The 26,605-nt window shown below is 39.6% G+C and overlaps 1 protein-coding gene across 25 annotated transcripts in view; it reads left to right on the top strand.

Annotated features, from left to right (window-relative positions):
• Positions 1-26,605, top strand: part of TBC1D5 (TBC1 domain family member 5) — a 254,655-nt gene that overhangs the window by 73,017 nt on the left and 155,033 nt on the right. For all 25 annotated transcript variants that reach the window (XM_083705751.1, XM_083705758.1, XM_083705747.1 and 22 more), the window contains exon 3: positions 22,373-22,507. In XM_083705751.1, coding sequence (XP_083561877.1) covers positions 22,408-22,507 — 100 coding nt within the window. In that variant the 5' untranslated portion in view covers positions 22,373-22,407. The remainder of the gene's footprint in view (positions 1-22,372; positions 22,508-26,605) is intronic.

The following is a 26,605-nucleotide window of genomic DNA, read 5'->3' as shown; positions in this document are numbered from 1 at the left end:
GATAGAAAAAGGACATATATTTTATTGAAGATAATTATTTCTAAAAATAAAATAGTTCTGCTTTCATTTATAAACAAAATCTTGCTTTTGATAGCCACCGTTTTATTTCGCTCACAATGCCCTTTGAGCAATGGTATATTATCATGTGGTATCATTCTGAGAGTAATTGTGGGCAAAAATTATTCTCTTTAAAATTTGGCTGAACCTTTTCCTGTGATAAGTTTCAGTCCATTTTTAATATGACCAAGGCTAGAAAAATCATTTACCAAGAGCACAATGAGTTTTTGGAACCTAAGAAATCAGGTACTTGAATTTTTTCTAATTCACACACACACACACACACACACACACACACACTATTCATTGATTAATACCCACAAATATTCTGGTCCTCAGTCTAGAACTGGTTATAATAGTTTCACCGAAGTCTATCCTAGATCATTTTTGGGGGGAAACAGTGTTTTCATTTTTATGTAAGTAACATCTCTGAAAAGCTTGAAAAGTATATGAGAAAAAGAACCCTCATCTGAGGGTTTCATCATAATTTACCCAGAGGCCAGTCTACATTCAACCAAGTCATAGGAAGCAAAATGAACCTGCTAGTGTGCCTCAAGGTGTTTCCATATATTAGTGCCTCGGTTTTGAAGAAGTGGAAGTGGAAATGTTTTGAGTCTCTATATAGAACATTATTTGCCTGTGATACATCTCTCTCTCCCTACGTCCTTTCTCATCTCTTCCATGCCTTTGGCTTGTAATGTGTTTCTCCACTAGAATAATCACCCACAAGAAATGGAGCTTGTAGATATAACTGGAAATATCTTTGGCTGATGATTCCCCACTCTCACACACACGCTAACCGACAACTGTGCATATCAGGAAACACACTTGTTTGCTCTAACTATGCAGCAGCTGATCAGTAAAGAAACAGAACCCTTAATTGCTACTTAGGGTTTAAGCCATCATTCATTCATTCATTGCTGGAACTATGAACTATTCATATGTTGCCACAGTATGTTACTTACACAAGAGTGACAGTGAAGGAAGTAAGAGCTAAGATGCCTCACAGATATAGACACTGGGGGATTAACATGTCCTCTTCATTAATATATATGTACATAAATTAATGTTAGAGTATTGAAACTAGCTTGCATGAGATCTGGACAGATTTCTTCTTTGAAGAGTGCTCAGAAAATGTCTTTAATATTTTGCAGTCTGCTTTCCAAGTTAACATTGTTCTGTTGTTGTCCTGGTTGTTGTTGTTATATAAAATATGTTTTATTATGAAATACACACAACAAATCCTCTAAGAATATTGGTCTAGAAACTGCACATTATTTTATAGATTGTCTTCTATTTTCTGATAGTCTAGACCCTTTATCCTTCCATTTTACTTGAAAGGGTGCATTTTAAATCAGTTGGCAACCAATCGTAACAGGCTAGTACTGGTCACAGTATTATTTTCAGAAATACTTTACTGTCATTGATAAAGGCTTCTCATCCCAGTGCTGTCAACCTATAAAGACCCCTTCAAGGAGTGTTGTATCCAGACCCTATTAGTCCCTCATCCTGGGCCATGGGAAACTCAGGCTGTGTCTCGACATCCTTGGGATTCACAAAGGCTTGAGGGCATTTATTGCTTAGCCAATCAGGGCCTAGGAGCATAATTCCCAGCACTGAAAGTTGTACACGCTGGTTGACCATTAATTTCTGCACAGTCATACTGACCTTGATGCCATCTTGCATCAGACACACCCAGCACTGGCAGAGGAAGGGGAGTGTGGTGGTGCGGTCCGCCCCGGGTGTCACCCCTGATGGGGGGGTTGACATTGCCACCCCGCCCATCTGCGACGCTCGCCGTGGGCGGTGCCCCACCCCCACGGGCAGCTAGCTAGCATGTGCACTGCTCCAGGTGCTAGAGCAGCTAGCTCCGCCTCTGATTTCCAGGCGGTAAGATGACACTAATTAATGGAATTTCTTTTCCTAGTGAGTACTGTACCCAAAATTTTGAGTAAAAAGTCTTTTTAACTTGAGCTAAAGAAAGGGAGATTTGTCTACAAATAGTAAGACTTCAAACAATGGTTTTCTGCATTTGGATGATTCCAATTAATTTAGGAAAAAATATGTATATTTTTACTCTGTCATTATCACTGAGCCTTTGTGATAGGGCACACTGTAAATACAAATTTTAAGTTTCCCATATTCCTGACTCAAAATTGTCAGGTTGTGATTTGTACTCTGCACTAAAAATGTATTAAAATCTGCTCCAAAGTGACTTGATCCTTAAGTTAAGTAAAATTCTGTTACCTCTTTGAATTATTCACATTTAAGCAACTTTTCAAAAAATTGCTTATATTCCATTGTTCATGCTAACCCTTTAGTTATGAGGAGTAGCAGAAAAATGTAGGCTACAAGTACACATTAAAAATTGCACTCAGTAGCTACTTTCCTATTGCAACTGATGTAGAGCATACATTTTCAAGTCAAGTCTACCTTAGCTTACAGGTTGAAACACCTTAACAAATGAAAGCTGACAGGTCAGAGCTAAACAATATAAACTCAAGGCCTTCGCAGATGACCTGGTTTTGACATTACAGGAGCCAGAATCTAGTACGAAAAGAGTTTTAGAACTGGTTCAGGAATTTGGTCAGGTGGCTGGATTTAAATTAAATAAGCAAAAAACTAAGGTTTTGGAGAAAAATTTGACATTAATGGAAAAAGAAAGGTTTCAGAAGGAGACAGATTTAAATGTGGTGAAGAAAGTGAAATACCTAGGGATAAATATGACAGCCAAAAATCTGAATTTATTTAAAGATAATTATGAAAAATGTTGGTCAGAGGTCAAAAAAGATTTAGAAATTTGGTCAAAATTGAAGCTCTCCTTGTTGGGTCGAATTGCTGCTATAAAGATGAATGTATTGCCAAAAATGTTGTTTTTGTTTCAAACTTTGCAGATTGTGGACAGGATGGACTGTTTCAAGAGGTGGCAGAGAGACATTTCTAAGTTTGTCTGGCAGGGCAAAAAGCCCAGAATAAAATTTAAAATGCTGACTGATGCTAAAGAAAGAGGGGAGTTTGCCCTGCCGGACATGAAGCTATATTATGAATCAGCAGCATTCCGCTGGATGAAAGACTGGCTACTTCTTGAGAACACTGACATTTTAGATTTGGAAGGGTTTAACAATGTGTTTGGGTGGCATGCATATTTGTGGTACGACAAGGTTAGAGCTCACAAAGCATTTAAGAACCATATTGTCAGGAAAGCAGTATTTAATGTCTGGACAAGATACAAAGATTTATTAGAAAACAAGACCCCAAGGTGGTTGTCACCTATGGAAGCTAAGGCTCTGAAAAGACTCAATATGGAGGCCAAATGGCCGAAATATTGGGAGATACTAGAACAAAACGGAGACACATGGAGATTGCAGAGTTTTGAGAAACTAAAAGATAAAGTGCGAGACTGGTTACATTATTATCAAATTAGAGAGGTTTTTAATATGGATAAAAAAATAGGTTTCCAGGTGGAAAAATCGAAATTAGAAACAGAATTGTTAGAACCTAAAACTAAGGTACTTTCAAGAATGTACAACTTGCTGTTAAAGTGGAACACTCAGGATGAAACGGTCAAATCAACTATGATTAAGTGGGCACAAGACATTGGTCATAATATTATGTTTGCTGACTGGGAATGGTTATGGACCACCGGTGTGAAATTCACGGCATGTAATGCCTTAAAAGAAAATATTATGAAAATGATATATAGGTGGTACATGACACCAGTCAAGCTTGCAAAAGTATATCATTTGCCTGATAATAAATGTTGGAAATGTAAGGAAACTGAGGGAACATTCTTTCACCTCTGGTGGACGTGCCCAAAGGTCAAGGCTTTCTGGGAAATGATCTATAATGAACTGAAAAAGGTATTTAAGTATACCTTCCTTAAGAAACCAGAGGCCTTCCTCCTGGGCATTGTCGGCCAGATGGTGCCAAAGAAGGATAGAACTTTATGTATGCAACAACAGCAGCAAGAATACTTATCGCAAAGTACTGGAAGACACAAGATTTGCCCACTCTGGAAGAATGGCAGATGCAACAGATAGACTATATGGAATTGGCAGAAATGACTGGCAGAATCCGAGACATGGGAGAAGAGCAAACGGAAGAGGATTGGAAGAAATTTAAAGACTACCTGCAAAAACATTGCAAAATATTTGAATGTTAAAGTGATGCAGGATATAAAGACAATGTGGCATTAGTGACATAGTTGAAAGGAATATGTAAAAATGTTTTATGAGAAATAAGGTTGAAAAGTTAGAATATCATTATGTCAAACTTAAGTAAGAGGGTATAATGGGGAAAATTGGAAACATAATAGATGAAAGGTACAACATAGAAGAAGATCTGAAAAAAGGTTAGGCATTGCTGAATATGATGGTGTAAAAAGGGAACACAGAAAAAGGAGATGTGAGGAAGTCAGGAAAGAAGGATATGAAAATAATGGGTAAGAAACTGGATATATATGATTTTTTTTTAGGTTTATTCTTTTTTTTGTTTTCTATGTTTCGTGCTGCATTTTTCTGTTTTTGATTGATTGATTGATTGTGATGGTGTTTTTTCCCCCTTTTATTTTAGTCCTTTTTTATTTTGGCTTTGAGTGTGAGGTTTGTTGTATTGTTTGAAAATCGCAATAAATATCTTTTAAAAAAACAAACAAATGAAAGCTGAGATACATAGGATGCTGAATTCTGTGTCTTATTGCATAGCTATTATTATAAAGAAGATGATGCAGAAAAGAGGGGAAGAGTCGTAATTCAATGGTAAAGTTCTGCTTTGTGTTTGTGAACTAGCTGGCTCAATCAGCTCTTAAAGAATCTTGAGTAATTGATGCTGCAAAAATCCTCTACTTGAGAACCCAGTGTTAGACATTGTATAGACTGGGCTGGTTAAATTGCATAAGAGAAGAAGATAGAACACCTTAAATGTTGAATCTTTATTTCTCTGAATTTCCCAGAAGAAAGGCCAGTAGGGTCTGAAATGCATTGGAATAATAAATATCACTTTCCCCCATGCCATTGTTTTTTGCCACTACTTCCTGTGGATAGAAGCATAGTCTGCTTCCCTGTAAGGCAACTGCATATATTCACATGGTTTAAAATTAATTAATAGTTTTGGTTACATCAGCATTCTGGGTAATAGGACACAATCCTTTTCAGCAAATAAATTGTATTAAGCAATGGAAATTGAGGATGAGGGCATCTTTAGTTTCATAAGTTATTGAAGAAATACTCCATACATTATTTGAGGAAAAAGCTATCAACTACAGAGTCTTTTACTGAATAAAACACAGTGAAATGAGAGCTGGAGTTGATTCCTTAATTACCAAAGAAAATAAGCTTTCTAGGAAGCAATAATGCATACTTAACCTACTTTCTTGGTTCTCATCTATTTATGCAATTCAAGAGGATATTCTTGTACTTTGTACAGGAAAGGAAGGAAAGTATATCTCCAAATTGTTGCTTAATACAAACATCACAAGGAAAAAAAATGAAAGGCTTCAAGAAATAGTTGTGGCAACTGCAGTACAAGTGTATAAATTATCATTTCACTCATTTTCCTTCCTTCCTTCTCCCTCCAACTCTTACTATAATTAGCCAGCATTAACAGCAAATGTTTGCTTTGGTTAAATTATTCAGAACATTTATTTTACTTGTCAAAGGTTAGATCAGGTTGTTGTTTGAACTGGTAATTAAATGCAGGCTAATACACTATCATATTTATATGCACTGTAAACCCTGTTTCCTTCTCCTTCTGTATAATTTTATAACGTTGCGGGTTGACATTTAGAAAGACTTTTCTACTCAAGATGTATAAACCAAGCCAAGGAGGCAGACTTTGTTGGTATTCAAACTCTCCAATAAGTCGTGATCATGTGTAGTTGGAATTTCACATAAGGACAATACGTTAACATGAGGTTCTTAGGTTAAATAAATAAATATTTTTTTGGGGGGGTGTTTTGGCATCCATCTGTCTCAGGAGACAGTGGAGTGCACCTCCAGTGATAAAGTCAAACCACTGGAGAATCGCAGTGCCTGCTGTGACTGCAGAGACCAGTAACCCATAAGTGCTGTCTCCCACATTGTTTTTGCTGCATTAGCAGCACCAAAAGGACTTCCTGGGCTGAAGACCCCTGTGACAAACCCTGTTCTTATCCTTGCCTGCTGTAGGACTTAGCTGGAGGAAGAAGGTTTTAGTGAGGAAATTAGATGTATTAGTCCCTTGGCTCCTGTCTTTTATTGTTGTTGTTTAGTCATTTAGTCGTGTTCGACTCTTCGTGACTCCATGGACCAGAGGATGCCAGGCACTCCTGTCCTCCACTGCCTCCTGCAGTTTAGTCAAACTCATGCTGGTAGCTTCGAGAACACTGTCCAACCATCTCATCCTCTGTCGTCCCCTTCTCCTTGTGCCCTCCATTTTCCCAACATGAGGGTCTTTTCCAGGGAGTCAAGTCTTCTCATAAAGTGGCCAAAGTATTGGAGCCTCAGCTTCAGGATCTGTCCTTCCAGTGAGCACTCAGGGCTGATTTCCTTAAGGATGGATAGGTTTGATCTTCTTGCAGTCGATGGGACTCTCAAGAGTCTCCTCCAGCACCATAATTCAAAAGCATCAATTCTTCAACAATCAGCCTTCTTTATGGTCCAGCTTTTACTTCCATACATCACTACTGGCTAAACCATAGCTTTAACCATACGGACCTTTATTGGCAAGGTGATGTCTCTGCTTTTTAAGATGCTCCTGCCTTTTATACTCGCATGCTAAACATGCCAGTAGAATTGGGTTCTGTCATTGTTGGTCTTTGCTGCACCTAAGAGGCTTCCCTCACCTGTAACCATTTCCAGGCTTTCACCGGCTAGCTGCTGCCCTTAAAGCATGAGGCTGTATTGCTTACTTTCCCTGGCGGAACTGCTTTCCCTCGTTAATCATCATCATCATTAATACTCCGCCCATCTGGCTGGGTTTCCACAGCCACTCTGAGCAGCTTACAGCACATATGAAAGTTCTTTTGACAAAGGTGTTTGTGAAGACTTCCAAACGCCCTTCCCAAACTGGGGACTGGGAGGGAGACCTTTCACCTGTCACAATAGCTATTTTCTATGGCATCTACACTAATTAGAAGACATACATATCTACACAAACAAAGCACCTTCAGATTTGCAATTCAAAAGATAGGTTTGGAGAGGTGGAGAAGAAGGGAAGTTGTTTAGCAATACCAGAAAAAAGTAGAAAGGGTTTTTATCTAGTTAGGACAGGCTAATCTAGCTTTTCTGCCTTTGCCACCAGCCCACTGGCTGGTTACAAGGGCCAAAACAACCCTCCCCATACATCTTCAGTGAGGGGCAGAGAGATGATGAAGCAAGCTCAAAAAAAGAGCCATGCTGCATCAGGCCGAAGGCCACCCAAATGCTTCTGGCTCCAGCCATGATTTTCAACATCTTAATTTTGTTAAAACGCAGGAATCTCTATACTTTATATACATTCAGATCACATAACACCCATAGTCAATATTTTAAAAGGGGGGCGATGTGGATTAAACATACATAACTTAGTAATGTGTGCCTAACATCATGCTAGTAGTTACTACTGCATTACCATTGCCTTCATTAATAAGTTTAGCCTTTTAGTTTCCTGATTCTTTTTGTCTTGAGGGTTGTAAATGTTAAGGGACAAAAAGAATGCACCAATCACAACTCATAAATCATGTTGTTCTTCCCTGGGCAAAATGTAACTTTTGCACATTGATTGAACATAGAGCCACAGATGGGAGTGGCCTGTGTAGATAAAATTAAGAAACCTCACTTTTTGATGGCCCAGTAGTAGTTTTGAGAACGAGAATGGTAGTAAAATTGAAATGATAAAGCAAACTTCAACAGCTTTCCTAAAAACAAAAGAAAAAATAAAGCAAGGAGATTTACGACTATCACTTGTTTACATCTCTTGTATTTTTTTTAATAAAATGGGCTTAAAAGATTAGTCACAAGGTGCTACAAGATTTATATAAAATAAAAAGCCAGATGTTCTTCTTAAACTCTTCTTAATGTTCAGTGGAAAAAAAATGAAATTACTGTCTTGTATTTGTTGTGCACGAATAACAACAAAGCAAAGATTCCATAAAAATCAGTACTGAAGAACAAACTGCCTATCTGCATTAGAAGTTATAGAGAGTTGTTTGCTGTCTGAGCTGGAGAAGACAAGATGTGCTTGTTTGCTCTGCATTGTGGGTTCGCAGATCTATTTGTTCTTTAGAAATGCACAAGCTTTAAAAGTTCTCTCACTGAGATATCAAGTGGCCTCCAAAGCTTTTTCCAAACAAAAATGCACAATGCCTGGTGACTTTCTGCTACTCTAGCAAAAATGAAAAATCCACATAAATTCAAGCAGGTTCTTAAGTCATGATTTTATGTAGATTTACATCTTCCTACTGTGGTCTAAACCACAGAGCCTAGGGCTTGCCGATCAGAAGGTCGGCGGTTCGAATCCCTGCAGCTGGCTGAGCTCCCAGTGCTCGGTCCCAGCTCCTGCCAACCTAGCAGTTCGAAAGCATGTCAAAGTGCAAGTAGATAAATAGGTACCACTTCCGTGCTCAGCTCTGGTTCTTCACAAGCAGCTTAGTCATGCTGGCCACATGACCCGGATGCGGACAAACGCCGGCTCCCTTGACCAGTAAAGCAAGATGAGTGCGCAACCCCAGAGTCCATGACTGGACCTAACAGTCAGGGGTACCTTTACCTTTACCTTTTTACAATTGTGAGAAGAGAAAACACAACTGTAGAGTAAATCAAGAGGATAGTAAATAATGAAATAAATATTATAAAATCATTTTGCAATTCACTGCATGGTGCTTGTTACCCAAAGTAAAAATTAAAAAGACGTCTGAAAATTATAATATTGTTGTTTTTTCACAACTGCCTGCATGGTGCTTTACAGAGCACCATAAATGAACAGGTCATGCCCTCATGAACCTTAAGTCTAAATTTAGATAGTTTGATTGTAGCAGGAAGACAACAAAGTGTGAAAGGAACGGGAGAGATGAGAGACATGGGAGTTAAAGGTATATTTTCTGTTTTGCATTTCAGGAAGCTCAATATTGATAAGGTGGCGTATCATACCAGGCAGGCTAAACAGAAGTTATTTTTAGTCATGTTCATCAGGGGGTTATCTGAAGGTGCATTCAACGCCACCTTGCTGAATCTAAGCAAGTCTGGATTTGGTCAATGTTTAAATAGGCTAGAAAATTTCAACTGGGTACTAGATCAGGCCCTCAAATTTAGAGTTGGCTTCTGCTGCTCGGAAGGATACTGACGAGTTTGTTCTGGGTACATTCTCTTTTTCAGAAAGAGAAGTATTACAATGTATACATGATAAGTTTGAATGCTTTTGGTAGTTGTGGTTGTGTGGAGGGGAATTATCCAGTTAAGGTCCTGCTCATGTCACTCTATTTAATCAAGATTTTGACTCACAGAATTTTGGGGTGCTTTCTTTCCTGGGACTTGAAGAGCATTCCTGGGTGCCTCTGGTCCTTCTGTCACAGGAATTGTGCCAGGCAAAACACTTTATTGGAGGCAGCTAGTGGAGTGGTCTTTCTTAAAAGATTGATTCAGAGCTGGAGTCTCCAGAGAAGAGGGATTCTGGAATATGCAAACATAAGACTGAGACAGATGTTTACTCCTCCTCAATATTTTTAATATTGTGATATGTTTAGCAGGGGAGACGAGCACCTCACAAGTGAACCAACAACATCCACGTCCCCATTTACCGTACTGTGGGACGATGGATGGCATGGCTCTTCGATCCATAATGCGTACTGAAAGAGGAGCGCTAGTACATGTTTCTACAATAAGGATATGCTGAAAATGTCGGGTGGTCAGGAGCATAGCTTTTCCCTTTTCTTGCGAGGAACTTTTCCCTTTTCTTGCGAGGAATCCTATTCGGAATAAGGGAATTTCCCTTTAAAAAAAGGGAAACGTTGACAGCTATGGTCAGGAGGCCTTCAGAAGCTGATATGCTTTAAAAGTTTCAGGATTATTTTATCTAGATTCCCTCCTTTTAATTGTAATTCCAAAATTTTAAAATCCATACCAGAGCTTCTATAGTTATGTGCCCCCCCCCCGCCCCGATTATTCAAAGCTACTCATTTTATCTTTCATGCCTGACATTTTAATTCACCACAAAGTGTATATGCTTTGTGTTAAGTGCTGGTAAGACACAAAAGAATGTAGAGTTAAATCTGCTGGCAGTGTTTTAAAACTCCTATGATGATAGTTCTTAGGGTATGCACTTCTGTTCTATAGCTCCAGAGACAACTATTTAATAGACAACATTTGAATAATACAAATGTGTGGTTGGTAAAAATGGATTAAGGTTTCAGGGTGGTACCAATGGGTGATATTTAATATTGAATGACATGTATTAAGACAAATGGTTTTATATATAATTTATTTGGCATTGTAAATGCATTTATCTTGTGAGATACAGACCCCCTGATGCAAAATGAAGTATTCTGGAAAGGTTTTGAGTAAATAAATAATAAAACCACTTTGATACACAATCTAACAATATTAAATATTAAGACTTCCACATGATTGATTTTTAATACTTAATTAACTTATTTAAAGCCCAATGTGGCTCTATTTTGTATTAAAGATCAGACTTACAGTATTCAAAAGACTAGAATTTTTAGTAAATGGAACGAAAATTAACGGCACTTCATAATCACAAGATTTGCTAGTAACTAGCGACAAGTCATTTGGTGACATGAGCTCATGCACATCACTTTGGAATCCAGCTGATCAACTTCATAGCATTAGGCAGTTTTTTTTTTATTTGCATCATTCCATTTTAATGATCTATAATCTGATACAGTTTATGAAAGAAAACATGCTTGCTTTGCACTATCTAAAATGTGTCAAATTGTGCATTTTTTCCCTATATCTAAAGGAAACACTTCCTCAATGACAGATGGCTGGTAGTGAATTATGAAAGAAGCTTGGTAGGTGAATAAGAAAGAAGCACAGTCCTTGATGACTTTTCTTGCTGTATGTAGTGGAGACTAAGGGAGTTAATGCCCATCATATCCATGTGGAGGTTGCTAAAAACAATACACTTTTCGAGTAGGGATTGTTCACTTGCAAATCTAAAAGCTATGACACATAGAACACCCAGGCCTGTGTGCATCCTTTTGTTTGCCCTGCATAAGAACTTCCTTGTTTAGAGGATACAGTCAAACACTTCAAAAGAATATTCACATTGAGGGTTCCCCCCCTTCCCTTCCCTTCCCTTCCCTTCCCTTCTCTTTCTTTCTTTTCTCTTCTTTGTAAAATGACTTCAGAAGGTTTTGCAGGTGCTGATTATTCAGTGATTCCTATAAATTCTCTCTTCAGCCTCCTCCTGTATACAAAATTTATCATTTTCTGCCGTCTCTTCATGGGCTTTTCCTGGTGTAATTTTATCGCTCCAATCATATAGGAAGGTGTTCTGTGTAATATAGGAAAGTACATATGAACAGCCTGTGCAGGAAGAGCTGTAGCTGAGCACATTCTCTGTGTGCAAAAGGCCTTGGGTTCCAATGCTTGACATCTCCAGCTTGGGCTGGGAAAGGCTGCTGTCTGAAAACTTGGAGAGAGACTGCAATCAGTGTAGGCAATACTGAGCCATATAGAGGAATGTGTTTCTGCTAGGGTAATTAGCATTCTTCTTTCCCTAGCAATGAAGTGCTGATTAGGATCATGCATGTTTACTAAGTACAAGCTTGCCGGCTCAGCTATAAAGAATAGACTTAGCAGTTCACACTAAACAGAGTATGTGGGATAGGGGAGTGAAACTCATCCCTGCATTATCTCCCTCCGCTCTCTGCAGCTCAGCTTTGCTGGGCTCAAAGTCAGGCTGCGGAATAATGTCTTTAAGCAGTGGAACATGGGAGAAGAAGGGGCTTGATCCCTTCCCTACAAGCCAGTCCCCAGACAACTCAAGAAGAGGTCTCTGAGAAATGTCAGACTTTAGAAACTACGCTTTCTGAGTAGGGCTTCAGAAACATTTGTTTAAAAGAAATATGTAATAGTTTAAAAGGTTGATACAAGAGAAATATAGGCACTCTGTTTCAGATGTCTGAAATTGTGATGTTGTTGGCTCTGTTAACTGATCTGCATATCTCTCTATTCACACTTACAAGCAATGCTTTTTTCCTAAAAGAAAAATGTTTAGCGGTACTCTCATTTTCCTACTCATATTGAAATATTGCCCCTCAATGAGGCCAAACTTAGATTCACAAAATGTTTGGGGGGGTGTCCCCCTTCGTCCCTCCAGAAAAAAGCACTGCTTACGTTTAAACCCATAACGTACACGTATGGTCACGAAAGTAACACTTTGGGGATCTTTTGCTCTGGAATTAATTGTTTGCCACAATAGCAACTGCTCTAGGTTATTGCCATTTTAAATCAGCCAATTTAAAACCACCGATACTGTCTTGCTTTCCTGTGGGAATTAGCAAGAACCACAAATGTTACTATAATTAAAATATTAGCACAAAATGGCCGATAGTGAGTAAAATGGCTTGATGTCTTGAAGTGCCAATAAACAAAGCAAAATAGCAAGTTACACAGGCTTTCCAAACTAATCCTGCTTGGACCATACGCTACTACACAGACTAGAAAAAGATGGAGCAGAGAGAGTGCCTATTAACAGTGTGGACGAGCTCTTAGCAGAGTTGTAGTTTAAGCCTATATGCACCAATAGAAAAGTACAAATGCAAATGACTGGGGTCTGGATAATACAAAGATTGAAAGAGACCAAAATTAGGAAAATGAGAAAGGTAGGCCTGCAGGATCACAGACGTTGCCAATACCAGATTGTTTGTGCAGTGATTCAGAAATCAAGTGGGGAGCCCTTTACAGTTTGCAGATACAATTAGCTTTTCTGAATGGGTACCCAACCAGCCCAGGTGAGAATGCATAGCTCACAAGGCAACCCTTTAGCCATGCCAAGGAGAAATTTCTAGTTAGGCTGAAGATGTCTTGCTCTCACAGGCATCCCTGAAGTTAGAACAGGGGTCAGAGCTTGAAGAGACATGGAACAGTCTGTTGTTGTTGTTGTTGTTGTTGTTTAGTCATTTAGTCGTGTCCGACTCTTCGTGACCCCATGGACCAGAGCACGCCAGGCACTCCTGTCTTCCACTGCCTCCCACAGTTTGGTCAGACTCATGGAACAGTCTAGCAAGCATTAAACCCAAAATGCTGATCAATTAGGGAATCTATGAGATGTATGAGAAGTATCATTGCTTTTTTTAATGAATAATTTTTTATTGGTTTTTACACATATTTTCCAGCATATCATCCTTTTAAACATCATTTCAAAGTATTTGGCTATCATAGCCTAAGACTTCCTTCACCCTCAACTGATGGTTTTCTAAAATCCTTTCTAATTATGCATTTTTTTACTACAATTATTGCTATAAATTCAAATCTTAATACCTATTCTTAATTCTTTTCACAAAAATTTATACATTACTCCTTACAAAACTTCTTTTAACCCTACACGTGATGTCACTTGGTTACAGTTGCTTTCCAAATACATCAAAAGCTTCTTCCATTCCTTTAGAAAAGTCTGGTCCTGCTGGTTCTGAATTTTCCCGGTTAATCTTGCCATCTCAGCATAGTTCATCAATTTCTCTTGCCACTCTTCTTTAGTTGGCATTTCTTCTTGCTTCCATCTTTGGGCTAACAATATTCTTGCTGCAGTTATCTCATATAAAAACATTTTTTTATCATTCATATGAATTTCTGTACCCACAATAGCCAGTAGAAGGGCTTCTAGTTTTTAAACAAATGTATATTTCAACTTTTCCCCCGATTCATTATAAAATTTCCTAGAAGTCCTTCACTTTCTTACATTCCCACCACATATGGTAAAAAGTACCCTCCTTTTCTTTACATTTCCAACATTTGTTATCTGTTTTGTACATTTTAGCTAACTTCACTGGTGTTTTATACCTTTACATCATTTTCATAATGTTTTCTTTTAATGCACTGCAAGCAGTAAATTTTATTCCCTCTTCACTTACCTGGCTGGTTGAAAGGGGAAGGTCTTCAATAGATACAGATACTTCAGGTTACAGACTCCGCTAACCCAGAAATAGTACCTCGGGTTAAGAACTTTGTTTCAGGATGAGAACAGAAATCGTGCTCCGGCGGCGCAGCAGCAGCAGGAGGCCCTATTTGCTAAAGTGGTGCTTCAGGTTAAGAACAGTTTCAGGTTAAAAACGGACCTATGGAACGGATTAAGTTCTTAACCTGAGGTACCACTGTATTTTAGCATATTAAACCATTTCTTCAGTGCGGATTGTGGAACTTGAGTAGTCATGCTAAGCCATCTTGTTTTTATTGCATGTGCTATGATGTTCCTACGCCATAATACCATTTTCCATTTTCTGCAGTTTCTGGAGATCAGTGGTGTGAAGTATTGTAGTTTTCGGTAACTCAGAATTCTTTGTCAAGAATTGTAAAGCTTGGCCTACATTTACTGATCTGAAGTTCTTTTGACAGAGTTACGCCAACCAGGGCCATTCTTCAAGGATTTGTCTTAGGTTTCAGTCATTAATTAGTGAAAGTAGAACTGTCACTGAGGACCTGCAAGAGGTGGTAAAAGCAGCACATTTAACTTTAATACATAAATTATCTTCTCTCGAATTGTGATATTTGTGCATGTGGCTCTTTTGAATACATTTTGTGCCCTAAATAGATAAATCAGTAACTTATTTTAAGGGACATTATTGTGCTTCTATGGAAACTGTATAAATCCTTTTGAAACAGAATTCCTAGCAGCTTTCAGAATCAAACTTGTAATATAACTGGATTGTTCCTAGGTTGAGCGCCTATGAAGCCTGATGTTATTGAGTGAGAATTCTGAAAAATTCTCGGCTTCCAGATAAGTAAGTTTAGGATTGCACTTATGATTTCAGAAATTTCATGATAATTCTTCATGTTCCAATTCACTTTTTAATCTTGAGGTGGTAAAATTTTAAAAAGGAACTCACTCTTTTTTTAAAATACATGTAGCATAAACTTCCAAGCACTTATGCACTACTTTGCTGAATCAAGCATCTGTTTATTAGGGAATGCTAATACGAAGTTGATAGTTGGTGTGGTGGTCTGTGTGGTGTGTATGACACCAGATTGAATTTCAGACTGCTGTGATCTGTTTGATCTTAAAGGTAAGGTGACAATTTTAATGTACATTCAGTCAAAAGCAAGTCTTTCTCTGTTCTCAGCACCAGATGTTTTCGTTATAGGCATCTGCAGAACAATTATTATTCCAAATTAGTAAAAGTGTATTTAGAGACATTGTCTTGAATAATCTGATTTTTTAAATTTTGGTTCAGAACTATTTCCAATAATAAAAATGGCTTGACTGTGGTGATTCTTGCCCAAGTTGCATCTAGATTAGACTGTTGTAATATGTGGGCCTGCTTTTGGAAAGTGTCCGGAAATTCATTCAGAAATTCTGCCACTATACAGAGATAGCCAACATAAATCCCTCTATGTGATTTTTGACCCCAGCTGGTATGACCAATCACCAGGGATAATAAGAATTGTAGTCCTTAAAGTACAAAGAGTGGTGTGAACGCAGGGCCACCTCTTCTATACCATTGAGATGTTGAATCTCGCCTTTAGAAAGGTTTGTTGCCCTCCTTTTTTGGTTTTTCAACATCAGCCAAAGTTGGCATTCATCAAAAGATCTTTCAGTCGGCCCTGATTAGGTGGCCTTCATGTTTCTGCTACTATGATCTGTGTTGCTAATTGGCATTTATTGGGTGCTTTCAATTGTTTAATGATATTACTTTTAATATGCCATGTTTGCTGAGATTTCAAGAGGAAAGATAAATTGTCAACAATTTTAATAATATATTTTTAAAAACAAATAATACAAATGCTTAGTCAAACCCATAGAACTAAATACTATGAAAAACATGTTACAGATAAGTTTTCAAATGATATGTAGATTAGTGAAATATCTAATTGCAATTACCTTGCAATATTTTATAAGAATAAAAATAAATTTGCAGTAAGTCTACTGTAGTTCTGCAATTGTAATATATATATGTGTGTGCTTTTTAGTGGTAGAAAAGTGAACTGTAAATATATTGAATGAATAAAACAAAATGTATTTGTTTTCTATATTTAATATTTGTGTGATACTACAGTTTATTGAAAACATCATGCTGCAAGCATCCCTTTGTGAAACAGGAAGCATTTATTACCATTATATGTCCACTAAGAAATAAATTTGCTGGGCTTCAATTTTAGTGGGGAAAACTTCTTAAGGAATATGTTTCTGTAAGGAGATCAGGCCCTTTTCAGCTAAGGTCTAAGTGTCATGCAGGTTGAGTGTAATAAAAGACCACTTACAGGCGGCAGAGGAGAAAAGTCTTGTCCGTGTTGGGAAATTCCATTCCACCTTTTGTTGCAGATACGTGGGATTGTTATATGTCACATGCCTGTTTACATTCAGGCACAGACTGCTGGGCCCATGAGTGGAACTTCCACTCTGTGCATTGCTTTTGTTTTGAGTCTTTCTCCGAGAAGACGGCAAGGAGAGATGACATGTTTTTTGGTCCTGATTTATGTACAATAAATCCGTAGTTTTAGTATGTATCTACAGCCTCAAGCCTATTCTGTTGTGCAGTTTACTCTGCTAAGTAAAGTGTGCTCAAGTCAGCAGGCTTGAGTCGCTGATTTACGTCGGAGCCAGAGATCGATGTATCTCTGCAGCGGCAAGGCTGAGAGAGAGACGGGCATATCGACCCACAGATGCTGGGCATATCGACCCCCAGATGCCGACAGTCCACGTAGCCGACTGATGTCACTGTTGAACACATACGGTTGGGGGGGCTGGCTGGTTGCCCATCAAATCTTTAAATTCAAATGGGCCAATTATGGCCCTTGGGTGGACGATGGTCTGGCGATGGACCTGTGGGGGCCAGTCTTCTTTCAGGTCCACCAGCACAGCATAAAAGCTGGCTGCGCTGCAAGCATGAGACACAGTCAGAATTGGACATCCCAGCCTCCCACCTTGTATGTTATTGGCTCTACCCGGAGGTAAGCGGGCATAGCACATGTATGTCCTTGCTGTGGAATTAATAAGTCTGCATTAATTAATGCTGTGAAATTAATATTTTGGGCCAGGGAGGAATTTGCCTGCAGACAAATTTGCCCTGTCTAGGGTTTTTTGCCTTCTTCACAGTAAGTGTCATAACTTTTGGTTAAAAAAAAGGCATTGGGTTGGATACTTAGTCTAAGCTAAGGGGTTGGGTGCGTGGGTGGGTGGGTGGGTGGGTGGGACACACCCTCTGATCTAGTATCAAATTCAGGGTACCCCAGTAAAGGGGTCCAAGGGTAGAAGAAGAAGAGTTTGGATTTGATATCCCGCTTTATCACTACCCTAAGGAGTCTCAAAGCAGCTAACATTCTCCTTTCCCTTCCTCCCCCACAACAAACCCTCTGTGAGGTGAGTGGGGCTGAGAGACTTCAGAGACTAGCCCAAGTTCACCCAGCAGCTGCATGTGGAGGAGTGGAGAAGCGAACCCCTTTCCCCAGATTACGAGTCTATCGCTCTTAACCACTACTGTCCAAAAGCCCAGACAGGGCTAACAAACCAGAGAATACAATGGTACCTTGGTTGTCGAACGGCTTTGCTCCCAAACAAATTGGCTCCCAAACACTGCAAACCCAGAAGTGAGTGTTCCGGTTTGTGTACGTCTGATTGGGTGCAGGAAATGGGTTACGTTTGGCAATAAAGGTACCACTGTACCCCCAAATTGAGACCTTGTGGGATTGCCCTATTTGCTTTGCGTCATGGGGGGGGGGGTCCTTAATCCCAGGATCGACCCCGATGGAGATATCAGCCAGCAACAGGGTTGCCTGATTCAGGATACATACCAAATGCCTATGTCAAAGCCAATTTACATCTGTAATCAATAAAGTTGTAAGCGTTTCAATCCCAAGCTGGTGTTGTGGCATTTCCGCTCCTTGTACACCTCCACTCCCCACCCTGGTGGCCCCAAGTCTGCTGGGCAGTGGCCCCAAATTTCATATTGTTTTGGTGGTTGTTGTTTGCTTTAGGCTAGCAAAAAACTAGCTCTTACTCTGGATCAATACTATAAGTATGCAAGTTCTGAAGGTAGACAGAGATGTTTGTCAGGAAAATGACAAATAGATCCATGTAACATGATTGTTTATATAAATAGAAAGTACTTCCATTCATACATCCTTTGCCTTTTATGGTTGTGGTCCACCATGGTGCATTGATTACACTCTGGAAAGTTCCTCAACTCTCTGATAAGAGTTTTTGAGGAAACCAGAGCTCTCTGCTTGTAAACAGAAGGGTATTTTACTTAGAAAGGGGAAAGATGGATCCAAACCAATGTTTCCATTGGTCTTTCACCTGGAAATTGTATCTAGACATTTGTACTGTTAGTGTAATTCTAATGCAGCTTGACATAATCATGATCATCACATTATCTAAGAACAGAAACTTATAATGTATCCTCGGAGATGGCATAAAGGCTCTATTCAGTTTTCCATTAATGTGTTTTTATGGTAACAGCAGCCAATTAGTATGTACTTTTATTTAGGAAGTATCTAAATAATAATTGGAAATTTTTGCTTTAAATCATTGATTTAAATTGGCCTTTTTTCCTTGGTGATCTAAATTGCTGATGTAAATCACCTTGATCTTTTACAGCCTTTAATTCTAGGGTCAGAGCTAAATTACTTTATTGAAAGAATTATCAGTATTGGACCACTTTGACTGGATATCCCCAGCCGATGTGGACAGACTCCTCCGAGCTGGAAAGCCCACCACCTGTCCTCTTGACCCGTGCCCGTCATGGCTGATTAGAGCGTGTCCAGACGAGGTGCGGGCCCCCCTGGGGGATATCATCAATTTGTCCCTTGGCACCGGGATATTCCCCGGGTGAACTGAAGGAGGCAGTGGTGCGTCCGCTCTTAAAGAAAACATCATTAGATCCCTTAGATCTATCCAATTACCGCCCGGTCTCGAATCTTCCATTCCTGGGTAAGGTGATTGAGAGAGCGGTTGCTGAACAGCTTGGTAGGTTTCTGGATGAAACATCTGCTCTGGATCCATTCCAGTCCGGCTTCCGCGCTGGCCATGGGACTGAGACGGCTCTGGTCGCCCTAACAGATGATCTCCGCAGGCAGCTGGATCGAGGCGGGTCGGGGCTGCTGATTCTTCTAGATCTGTCAGCAGCCTTCGACATGGTCGATCACGAACTCCTGGACCACCGCCTTGCCGACGTGGGGATCCAGGGCACAGTCCTTCAATGGCTGCGCTCGTTTCTCTCTGGTCGGGGACAGAGGGTGGCGCTTGGGGGGGAATTGTCATCGCGCCACTCCTTGGTGTGTGGAGTGCCTCAGGGTGCGATTCTCTCCCCGATGCTTTTTAACATCTTTATGCGCCCCCTCGCCCAGCTTGCCCGGAGTTTTGGGCTGGGCTGCCATCAGTATGCTGATGACACCCAACTCTATCTGTTGATGGATGGCCATCCTGACTCGGCCCCAGACACACTGGCGAGATGTCTGGAAGCTGTGGCTGGATGGTTACGTGGGAGCCGGTTGAAGTTAAATCCTTCGAAGACAGAGGTCCTCTGGCTGGGCCGGGACGATATGGGATTGAGGGGGCAACTCCCATCTCTTGCGGGGGTGCAATTGGTGCCAGCACCGTCCGTTAAGAGTTTGGGTGTAATCTTTGATACCTCCCTCTCTATGGAGGCGCAGATTACAGCTATAACAAAGGCGGCATTTTTTCATCTCCGCCAAGCTAAGCAGTTGGCCCCTTATCTCTCTCGCCCTGACCTAGCCACTGTGATCCATGCGACGGTCACCTCCAGACTGGATTATTGTAACTCGCTCTACGTGGGGCTGCCCTTGAGACTGACCCAGAAACTCCAGCGGGTGCAGAATGCCGCGGCGAGACTCCTTATGGGGTCTTCACTGCGAGATCACATTCACCCAGTACTATACCAGCTGCACTGGCTCCCGGTGGAGTACAGGATCAGGTTTAAGGTGCTGGTTTTAACCTTTAAAGCCCTATACGGCCTAGGACCCTCGTACCTACGGGACCGCCTCTCCTGGTATGCCCCACAGAGAAACCTACGGTCTGCAAATAATAACATCCTCAAGGTCCCAGGCCTCAGAGAGGTTAGGCTGGCCTCAACTAGAGCCAGGGCCTTCTCGGCTGCGGCTCCAATCTGGTGGAACGCTCTGTCACAAGAGACTAGGGCCCTGCGGGACCTGACATCTTTCCGCAGGGCCTGCAAGACAGAGTTGTTCCACCAGGCCTTTGGTCAGGGCGCAGCCTGACTCCCTCCTCTGGCAACCTGCATAGAATATTGCTTAATTGGTTGCCATTAATTTGATTTTAATTAATTTTTATAATGAATATTTTGAATGTGTGATTATTTGATTGTTTGATTATTTGATTATTGTTAGCCGCCCTGAGCCCGGCTTCGGCCGGGGAGGGCGGGATATAAATAAAATTTATTATTATTATTATTATTATTATTATTATATACCATACACTGTACCTTAATCTTTCTTAAGAAAGGCATTAAATACAGACTTTTTCAGAAATCCTGTTTAAAAGGATATTAGTCTTCATCATTAGCTCCAACAGATTGCCTATACTCACAGAAATATTTAGGATAGAGAATAATAATAATTCTAGTACCAATATAGGTGACGTGGCTATACATCCCTAAAGGCTTGCCTTTCCCAATCTGGAGCAGTGGATTTTTGCAACAATTTGCAGCCAAATTTTGGCAAGTTCCAACTGGGTGTCAGTTCATGCAATATTATTCATTTGTTGCTTTGTGGTCTGACAGAAATACAATAAAGAAATAAAATCACAACGATGGAGGAAGGAACTGTGCTTGTGTGACTCCCATCCTGCTCAGATAACTGAGGAACCCTGAGCTGCTTTCCCCCACCCACATTTTTACAGCTACAATAAAGTTGTAATTTTTTATTTATTTGTCTGGAGAAGGTGAAACAACAGGTCTTATAACTCACTGCACATGTTTACATGTGTCCGTTCTTACCCATTTGTGCTCAGTAGGGTTTATTCCCTAGTTAATTTATTTAGGATTGTATTTTTGAATGAATAGTAGCTCCTAAATCACATATCAATATCCTTTTTAGTAATATGTAATGATTTTGTTTAATTGCTTTACATAAAAGTAGAAAAATATTTTGCAGGCCATTATAAACCAGTAAAAATAATCACTCATTTTCTAGGAAATGTCCCATGAGTCACCAGAATGGTTTAATTTTCTTTGCTGTTTAAAAATTAAAACACTAAAATTATCATAGGAATTCCTTGGTATTCAGAGTAGTTAGGCTAATAGGTATTGATCATTGATTTTTTGTTTTTAATTCTGATGTAAAATTAATTTTCCAGTAGCCTTTTTTGTTGTTGTTGTTGCTACTTTGGATGGAACTTTAATCTTGTCTGTTCCTTTTGCATGTATTTCTGTAATAATGTTTTTAAGAGAGGACTTTGGCAATTATATTTCTTCTTTATTTTGACATTGGGGTAGCCATTTGTCATCCTATATAGTAGCCAACATGGTAACCTTCAAATGTTCTTAGACTACAGTTCTCATCAGCTTCAATCAGAGCTCCAACCAGCATTGGTTAGTGTTCAAGAATAATGGGAGTTGATTCCAATTACTTCTGTAGGGCACCATACTTTGCTAAAGCAATCTTTTTATAAACAGTTATTGCAAATGAGGTAATATTAAATCTTAATATACTCTGCACAGTAAGTTCACTATTAGGAAAAGTGGCATTTTTTCCTCACAAAGTGTTAGCTTACTTTAAGAACACTGTTCAAATGGAAATTAACAACTTATTAAAAGTAAAATAAAGCAACTTTAGCACATTCTTCCTATCATGCCTGAAAAATGAATGGAGTGCAACAGAGTTTTGTATCTAATATATTTCCCCCACTCATTCAAACATTGTCACATTCATTGTTACAATAACAGAAAAGAGCACCAGATTCTCCACCAGATTTGTAGGAATGTTGGAGAAAGTTTACATATTAAGAGAACCTCTTATATCATGAGGAAAAATATAATGATACATATAATGCAATATTCCTCCCCCTTTCTGCTAAACTATTGAAAATAGTATGTTTAGACGACAAGCTAAACAATACTGAGTTTTCTGAGATCTTTGCTACCTTATTGCAGTATAGAATTAGGAGGCTGTTTTGATTAATCTTTAGTTTTTGTTTATTCACCCAGGTAATTACTACTTATTGAAAGTGCCAAGTGTCAATATGTACCATTCCATCACTGAAACTAGTCATCCTTTACAAGCTGAAGAGCAGGAAATAGGCATTGATCCCCTGCAAAGTTATGTGAACAAGCCTGACGAAGGTGAGTTGATCATTTTTACACTTAACGTTTTAGAGAATTTTTGAATGGCTATGTGTTTATGATGTATTCCATCTCCCCTGCCCCAAACAAAACATAACTGAACAGAAATGTTTTAAGAAACATTTCGCTGTGTGTGTTAGTCATTCTGGCCCTAACAAAAACCAAAAACATTCAACTATTTTCATACTGAAACACTAGTCAAATGTTTAATTCCCTGTTATCTTTTCTTATCATAAACAAAACAGTGATATTGAAATCCACTATAGGAATCATGTAAATATGAGCTCTTTAACTCCCCCCCCCCCCCCATTTCTTATTACCAAAACCTGGTCGTTATTTTATGTTTCCTATTATTTCATTTGGTTTTCTTTGTACTTTAGTAATTCATTTGGTAAAATAAGATTTAGCAATTCCCTTTTAAATTTGAATTTGGCATTGTTAACACAATCCAAGCAGAACTTTCCAATCTCCTTGTACCTTTAATTGTTAATCAAAGCTGTCAACTTTGACACTCCTGTCCTAATATATTGTGTGTGATGTTCATTTGTTTCTCAAGCTAAACAATACTGTATACTACATCTTAAAAAGACTCAGGAATCGCCAACAAAGTAAAAGCACAGTGAAAGAATAAAAACAAAAACAGTTAAAATGCTTGCAGTAGTAAAAACACACTGTAAGATGTAGAGGGGCAGGGAAAAAACACTAAAGAGAAAGGAAGTGTTTTCAGTCTCTTAAGTTCAACAGAGATGATTCCAGCAAGGACATGGAGATTGTAAGCAGCAGCTGAAAAGGTTCTCACTCTTACTCACCTCATTCCTGAAAGTGGAACCATAAAGATCATAATATTTGGGCAGGCTGATGTGGCCACACAACTAGATTTATGATGATATATTGGCATACTATTTATTTTCAGGCCACAGATTTTCAGTATTGAAGGTGAAATGTAATAGAAGTTCAATGAAAACATAGTATAGTACCTTGAGTGATGCAAATTGGTTACTTGAACTTCCTACCTATCTGTTATTACCGACTACTATTTGGTTCTTCAGATGCTCTGCCCATACATATACAGTACTTAGAGGGGTAAGCATGACCACACACCCCTAGCCCCAATCTCAGTGTGGCTGGTCCCCTGACCTCAGCACATTACAGTGAAACATTGGAAAGGGGTGTCCATGCAAGTGTAGCTAAATGTGCATAGGTATCCTTTTCAGATACTCTGCACAACATACAAAGGCTACTTGTGTAATAGGACTTTTAATTCTCTTCTCCCCCTCCAACCCCCTGTGTGCACTCAGAATTTGCTTCATGGAGTAGGAAATGAAAGAGAAGCCCCATTGTGTGAGTGGATGCCCACTTATGCTATGTTAGATCTCAGCCTCTGTTGCTGAATGTAGACAAATGTGGGTCTTAATAATTGTGGCTATTTGTTGTTGTTTAGTCATTTAGTCGTGTCCGAGTCTTTGTGACCCCATGGACCAGAGCACACCAGACACACTGTCTTCCACTGCCTCCTGCAGCTTGGTCAAACTCACACTATCCAACCATCTTTGTCCTCTGTCGTCCCCTTTTCCTTGTTCCTTGTGCCCTCAATCTTTCCCAACACCAGGGTCTTTTCCAGGGAGTCTTCTCCTCTCATGAGGTGGCCAAAGAACTGGAGCCTCAGCTTCAGGATCTGTCCTTCCAGTGAGCACTCAGGGTTGATTTCCTTAAGGATGGATAGGTTTGAGCTTCTTGAAGTCCATGGGACTCTCAAGAGTCTCCTCCAGCACCATAATTCAAACGCATCAATTCTTCGGCGATCAGCCTTCGTTATGGTCCAGCTCTCAATTCCATACATCACTACTGGGAAAACCATAGTTTTAACTATATGGACCTTTGTCGGCATTATTCAGCAGCTAATGCAGAGAGCAGAGCCACAGAGGGGAGCAGAGCCACAGAGCTGGCCTTCCATTCACCAGCATCACTGTTGCTCATAGCTCTGAGTCATAGCTGAGGTTGGGGCTGCACAGATGCCCCAGTTGGAGTGCCAGATTGGCAGCACTGGCTCATCCAGTACACCCTCATAGCCCTTATCTCACTATTGCCCCAGCCCTGCCCAGGAAAACAGCAGTTATGCTGGTGTCAGGAGAGTGGCTTGGTCCCAACCATACAAGCCCACTACCGCTGGTCCCAACCATACAAGCCCACTACCGCTGTAAGTACATTTTGAAATTATGATAGAATTATCCTACTTGTTCCTTCCCCGAGGGCACAAAAATAGGGGAAATGTTATGATAATCAAATGCATTGTTGTTCATGCCTTGTTGTTCATATCTGGCTTATCAAAAATCAGTGAACTTAATAATTCAATGTTTCTTCAAAAATTAATGTGCTTTTATGTAAATTATGTTCACAGTTACTCAAATATTTGGTTATCCAAATATTTTACATTACACTAGTCCAACAGAATGTATCATTCATATTTAAAAGTTTGGACATACTAGGAAGCTATTTTAATGAAACATTTTTAAGTTCATGATTGCTTGGTTTTTCTCAGCCTACATCAATTAATAGTATAGAATAAAATGTTAGTTCTTAACCATGATTTTTAACATCTTTGGGAAGTATTTTTAATCAGTTGTACTTTGTGTGTGTGTGTGTGTGTGTGCGCGCGCGCGCGCATGTGTGCGTGCCTTGAGCAATTAGTTACCTAGACACAGAAGACTTTATAGTTTTTATCTGAACCTTAACATTGCTGCAACATACAAAGTTATTAGTATTGAATTGATGTTTAAAAGTGCCATTAATTCATTTACCCCAAATGTTCATTAACAATGTAAATGTATGCTGATGTTCTATGAGACAAGGAAGTGACTAATGACTCTTCGCACTAACAACACTTAAAATGAATAGAAACTTAAGATAGCTAATCTTGAAGTAATCAAGGCCCTCATTCAGCTTGGCTTCTCTGTATGCTCTAAAACAGCTGTCAACTGTTAAAAATATATACACAACACACAGATACGCACATGCAAAGATAGAGATATGTAAATACATGGTTCCCCAAAGTCATAAAGGTTACCAACCATAGTACATTTTTACGTTCTATATGTAAATATTTTATATAAAGCATCCATTTCATCTTCATGGCTTTTTTACAGTGAAACACAGACTGCATTTTAATTTAGTGCCATATGCATCCAAGATTCATCATCTCAGTTTTATGCTATTATTTAAAATAAGGTATGCAGCAGATATTAGGGGTGGAGTGGACTTTATGTAATTTTCCTATCCCAAATGTTGCAACTCAGGAATTTAATATGAAGGGGCAAGATGGGCTCTGTAACTAAGAGATCATTGCATTATAGGAATTAATGAATCATGGTAGCAAGACTGTCACTATTCAAGAACAGCTATAGCTGCCTCCAGTGACACTGTTGGATCTCGGAGCATCCCCAGAATATCATTCATTTATTCAGTACATTTCTATGCTATCATAACTAATCTCAGGGTAGTTTACACATATATGATTATTAAAACAATAACCCACAGTAAAACAATAAACCTGCAGGCTGTATGTCTGCATACAGCATGAGAAGCACCTACAGACTGGAATCATTCTCAGTTTATTGACCTTCATCCAGCCCACCACTGCATCCAGGGACTATTCAGGACTGGTACAACCTCACTTGGCTCAGTTGACAAGGTGAAATAGTGTTGGGTGTCATCAGCATACTCATAGCATGGAATCATAGAATTGTAGTGCTGGAAGGGATCCTGAGGGCCATCTCGTTCAACACTGCACTGCAGGAATCTCAACTAAAGCATCTATGACAGATGGCCATCCAGCTTCTGAAAGAGAGTCCATTCCACGGTTGAACAGCCCTTACCTTGCTCCACATCTCTTGATGATCATACCCTCTAGATTCCTCCAAGGATGGGGGGGGGCATTGTCAAGCTCAATATGTGCAAGGGGGTTGGGACAGCAACCGAAAAAAGGCGATCCATCAATTGGCTCAAGTTGCGGGCAGCCAGGTTGGCTTTGGTCCACTTTGCACAGCTTCAGCACCATTCCACGTGTTGATATGCACTGACAACGCCACTGCATAATCTCAC

This window comes from Podarcis gaigeae, assembly GCF_964106915.1.
Source record: "Podarcis gaigeae genome assembly, chromosome: 12".
NCBI classification, from domain to species: domain Eukaryota; kingdom Metazoa; phylum Chordata; class Lepidosauria; order Squamata; family Lacertidae; genus Podarcis; species Podarcis gaigeae.
Note: the sequence above shows the minus strand (reverse complement) of the source record. Positions and strands in the feature narration are given on the sequence as shown.